The sequence below is a fragment of the Peromyscus californicus genome, unplaced genomic scaffold, assembly GCF_007827085.1.
Source record: "Peromyscus californicus insignis strain IS unplaced genomic scaffold, ASM782708v3 Scaffold_24__1_contigs__length_46423439, whole genome shotgun sequence".
Lineage (NCBI taxonomy): Eukaryota > Metazoa > Chordata > Mammalia > Rodentia > Cricetidae > Peromyscus > Peromyscus californicus.
Genome location: NW_026294535.1, coordinates 28,587,901 through 28,593,494, shown reverse-complemented (window position 1 = coordinate 28,593,494; position 5,594 = coordinate 28,587,901). Strand labels below are relative to the sequence as shown.

General features: G+C 36.4%; 1 protein-coding gene across 11 annotated transcripts in view; it reads right to left on the bottom strand.

Annotated features, from left to right (window-relative positions):
- Nucleotides 1-1,379: 1,379 nt before the first annotated feature.
- Osbpl8 (oxysterol binding protein like 8) overlaps nucleotides 1,380-5,594 on the bottom strand; it is a 151,609-nt gene continuing 147,394 nt past the window's right edge. For all 11 annotated transcript variants that reach the window (XM_052753317.1, XM_052753318.1, XM_052753319.1 and 8 more), the window contains one exon: nucleotides 1,380-5,450. In XM_052753317.1, coding sequence (XP_052609277.1) covers nucleotides 5,318-5,450 — 133 coding nt within the window. In that variant the 3' untranslated portion in view covers nucleotides 1,380-5,317. The remainder of the gene's footprint in view (nucleotides 5,451-5,594) is intronic.

Below are 5,594 nucleotides of genomic sequence, written 5' to 3'. Positions count from 1 at the left end.
GGAAGTGCAGCAGGACGGCTGGCGTGGATTGGCCATTGCCTCGCGCGGCGGGCGAGCCCCGGGGCTCTGCAGTGGGGTGGAGCCCGCGGGGCGGGGGCGGAGACTGCAGGCGTCCCTGGCCACGCCCCCTAGGTCTGGCAAGGGAAAGGCTGGGACCAAGGGACTTGCATGCTTTCCAGTCCTACTCCTGCAGGGCCCAGCTCAATTGCTCTCCTTAACTTCATGCAAATGGTTTTAGGATGCAGGACGGACGCGGAGAGCGTGGCCACCGCCATTTTAGGCTGACTTTCCTGCGTTCTGGTATCTGAGAGACCCAACTAGTTTGACCACTCCAGCAGAAATGGATGTTTGCCCTTTATTCACATCGATGATTAATAATACGATCCAACACACATTAACCTCGCGTATTGGATACAACCCCCAAACAGAAATGTTCCCTATTAAAACACAGGCTTCAGGGAAAGCATGGGCTCTGAATTCATAGCTGAGGTGGTCCTTCCAGTCAATCATCCATGACATTCAGCAAATAACTTACGTGGTCCTTGCTTTCCTCATTAAAAAAAAAAAAAAATGGAGATCATACACTGAAAAAAAAAGTTCCGAGGTATATACACTAGAAAGTACTTTGTACAGTTTCTAACACGGAGCAAGTAGAGTCAAGTATTTGTCATTTACTCACAACATTCTTATGGCGGATCATAACTCTTGGGCTGTTATATCCGTAAGAATGCAGATCAAACACGTCAGTATTAGCAAAAAAGTGATCTTGTAGATACACACTGATGTTTAACACTGAGGATTTTTCCTAATCCATATTCCCATGCAAGACAGACCATTGTAGGTTCTCCTGTTATTTCTAGAAGTAGCAAATGGATTCTGAGGGGTAAGCTAGGATGGGGAGAAAGGAGGAGGAAATCAGGAGTAAAACTGTCCTGGAGCTTATTTGAGGTTTACTCAGTATGGACTCCTCACTAACAGGTAACTAGAGGGTACAACATTTAAATGTTCAATGGTACTGCTTTTTTTCCAGGTTGTATTCATCACTTGTCATTATCGTAATATAGACTTAAGTAGTGGGTTATTTCAAACATTTAAATACACAGTGCACAGTGCACTGTGTAGACATGATTCAAAACGTTTTTAGCTTTTCAGAAAGATTGTGCTTTCACTCTTACTGTTTAGTTCTTGAGGTCATCTAGAAACTCTGAGCCTCATTTTTAATGTATGAAATATGTATAATTTCCACTTATCTAGAAAAACATACATTAGGGATTAGGTTAAATCCCTGTCAAGCCTGTCCCTTTTGCATACACACCCCCAAACAAAGCAAAATGAGAGAAGATTAATTTAGTTACTACATTATATCAGGAGTCATTGGATCAGATTGCTTTTAAAAAAAGTTTATTTAGAATACCTACTTGTAGAAGTTAACATAATTTTACAGATCATTAGAAAAATTCTTTTCTCTCTGCAAACATGACAGGTTAGGAATAATAGATTAGAAATGTATACATTACAAAACCGCCTGTGACTATCTATACATTTACTGTGCACCTTAAGAGAATTTAACTGAAACTGCGGGTAACAACACACTCATAGCCTATCATAGAAAACTGACCAGTGGTAGTGCTTGACTTTATAAACAGCCATTAACTGATGTATTTAAAATTAAATGTGTATTTAACATGCCAAAAGGTGAATATAAACCCAACTGAAGGTCTGTGGCTCATCATTCAAATGTTTCATGGCAATTTTTTTCAAATAAAGAATTTCAATATTATGGTAGTAAAATAACTTTCATGATAAATGAAGAGGCTAATTTTTCTAAATACTTCATAAAGTATAAACACATTCATTTTTGTCAAGGTTTTCCTGTGGCTCTCACTAAGTATGTTAATCTTATTAATAGACCCTGGTCCTGTACAATTTTAACAGTCCATCTTCAATTAAAAATTGTAACAAAATAGTATTGTAATTGTAACAAAAAGTGGATATACTAAACCCACAAAGTACGTAATAAAATGAAACCAACTTATGCAGCGGTGGCAGGTTTACATTTTAAAGAATCTCTTTATACAGGTAGTCAAATAACAAAGAGGTTGAAATGTAAACTCATTGAATTATGGGAGGTTCCCCCCTATAGGTCAAATTGGAAAGTTTGATATAAACATGAATATTTTATTTATATTTAACATAATTCAAAGTAACCTGTAGGCTCATGTATGGCTCATCTTATGCCATCATCCCTGTACATAAGACAAAAACGCAAAACAAAACTATTTACTGCTGACTAGAAATGCTAAACACCGGAAAAAGATGGAATTTTATACATTTGTTTTTTAAAATTTTGATGAAGATATTCTTCAAAAAGTTAAAACTGCCTTCCACAAAGTTCTGTGAATATGGCACGCATTGACACCCAAAACAGTGTGAATTCCATCAAAAAGGCACTGTTTACAATACTCAGAATTAAGTTTACATCGATGATGTCTGAGTAAGAATATATTTGAAATCGGTAACTAGACAAACCCTTATAAAAGTACAGCATGACTGTTTACATCATCTTCTGCTATAGAAAAGGAAATAAAGTGACACAGAGAAATGACCTTTTGTGACAAATAAGCCCACGAATACTTGGAACACACTATAGTTCTGTAACACAAAATAATAAAAGTATCTCCTTAAAGGCACAAAAGCATGAAATAGGAAATGAGGACTGTATCTTACGAGGCCAACTGCTCAATGGAATGCAGCTGTCAACTGAGCTGTGACAGAGATGACCACTGTACCTTTCTAAGTCCTACACACACCAAAACAAGCATCAATAAGAACTACGGGTTAAACGTCTCCTGCTGCAGCACACTAACATCTCATATGCCTATGACTGTATTTCCTAACCAGCAACATCTCTCTAAACGGGGGACAACTAAAGACATTTAACAACTGAAAGATGAAAATGTCAATAATTATTACTACTCATCTAAATTTTCATGTGAGAAAACAAGGTTTTAGATAAATGAAGAAAACTGGTCACAGCGTCACAAACTGCGTGGAGTTTTCAGACAGTTTGCAAGAGTGACTCACACACATTATGAAACCATTTCTGAAGAAAGATAACCCTCAGATCAGAATGTTCAAAAGTCAGGTCACACAGTCTGGCTAGACTCAAGGTCAACTCTACACTGTTCAAAGGACTTCTAGAAGAATCCACCAGTTCCTGAGTTTTGTATTCAGTTCACAGAAAGAAACTCCTACAACTAAAAGCGTCAGAGAAACATCTGATTGAACATTAGCTTTCAGTGTGTAAGAAACAGTCACCCTGTTCATTAGCTTCTGACTCCTTGGGCAAGGACCCATTAACATCAGCTCTGAAGTGAAATTAAAAAACAAAATAACTACCTTTCCAGTCTCAGATACCAATACAAATAAAGCACTGTTCAGACCACATGTGACAACACAAAGGAGTAAGACAGAGCCCTAAGGAAGGTCACCAACAATTGAATATTTCAGGGTTTAATGATGAAACAACTTTTAGTGATCAACCAATTAAGTTATATATAATATAAATTAATACTAATTTAAAATCATATAAAGATCAAGTTGTACAATATTTACAAAATATCACATCAATGAATAGGCAGTTGAGCAAAATATTGGTAGTAGAATATGAAATACAAAAAATATATTGACAAATATGAAATATAACCCCAAACTCCATAATAATGAAATACTGGAGACAGGTACACCTTGCTTACGCTGTTTAAAAGTTTAAAATATTTTCCTATGAAGTACAGCCCTATTTTGCAAACACCGACCGTGTGGGAAATGGCTTTTTGTGGGACCCGAAGGTACTGGAGATAGTTACAAGCAGCTGCAGCAATGAAGCTGTCATCTCTTGGCTTTGCAGTCCTCACACAGAGCTGACTGCCGCTCCATCTCAGCTGACTGACTTGCACCTCAGCCTCTCCCTAGCTGAGGGCAGGTGGAGCCAGACCAACAGCTCTTTCTGAATTTTTTACTGTATAAACTTTCTGTAACCTGTAGTTTGGAGGAATCTAAATTTTATGACATGTTCCAAAACTTAATTAACCTTTTAAAGAAGTGTTTTTTGACAATAATAAAAAGTCAAAATATTAAACTGAAGAAATAGGCAAAAACCTTTAGTAACAAAACCTGCCTGAGCCTGGACAAAAGGACTTGTACAGAACTGTGGCTGGAAACAGGACGATGGAAAGAGATGATAAACTTCCTAACTTCATATTCTCAAATGCTCAACTTATTGCACATTTAAGCAAGTTGATTTTAATGTTCTTAAAATAAAGGCCACTGCAGTCTTTTCTTACTGCCTTTTTTTTTTTTTTGCTTCTAAAGTAAAATATTAGAATTTTTCTCTATTTACTCACTGAGCACTCCAGTGTCAAAATGAATGTTAAAATGTTTTCCATAAAGAAACACCAAATGATCAGGATTTCACATACCCTATAAACACTAACATCTGGACGACATCTGGACGATGTCCTAGACTAGCTGACTTAACAAAACCAGGAAAGGATGGCAAACAAACTTGACCATTTGTCAGCAAGTGCTTAAGGTGGGACTGTAACACACAGATCCATGTAGCTAGAGACCAGTCTTTAATATTGATATATATATAACTACGGATATACCTACATCTGTAACATTAAGTTCTAGGGGTTAGAAAATCTTCCGTGTAAACTATTAAAAACTTTCTACTTGTTCCTCACAATATATTAATTCTGACCACTCACACTTTTTTCTTGGTGTTTCTAAGACAACTGAGCTAGATACCTTGGAGATCGTTTTAACAGTATGTATTGACTTAGTCATAATATATCTATTATCTATCATTTCTCCACTGTAATTCCTTAATAAAGGTTGTATGCCAGTCTTCTGAAGAAAATAGTTGACTATACATATATTTATAAGATTGATGGCATTTCTGTTATGAACAATGGTATCAGAATATTTCCTAACATACGGCAGAACACAGAAACTACTGTCAGGTAAGAGTTCTTGTGTACACATGTGGATTTATTATACTCACATGTAGGCACAGTCTCACACAAGTGTTCTGGCACTTAACACATAGCCAATTTTAACAACCAAACAGAACAGCTCTTGTTTCTGCTTAAGGATAGAGACGTGAAAAGTAGCAGACACTTCTACATTTATCTCCTAGTTTTGTTTGTTGGATTTAGAAAGATTGTGATGCTTTAATAAAGAGCAAACCAATTTGAACACTGGTCCCAAGCCAAATCTGATCTTTCCAGTTCAGTGATTCAACTGTTGAGAACTTCTACTTAAACATGAAGTTTATTATGACTTGAAGCAAAATCAGAAGGAAAATGACGAAGTAGTCTTTCTGTTGCAGAAAATAATCTGTAGCCGGTGTACTCGAAAGTAAATGATTTCGAAGAGCCATAATGTTTCTACAAAATAAACAATAAACTTGATAATTATTTTTCAGAAATGTTAGTACAAAACATCATTATTATAATTATTATATTGTCACAAAGTGTCTAATTATATTACCTCAAGTAACTAGTTCAATCAATTACTACTCTAACCAAGAT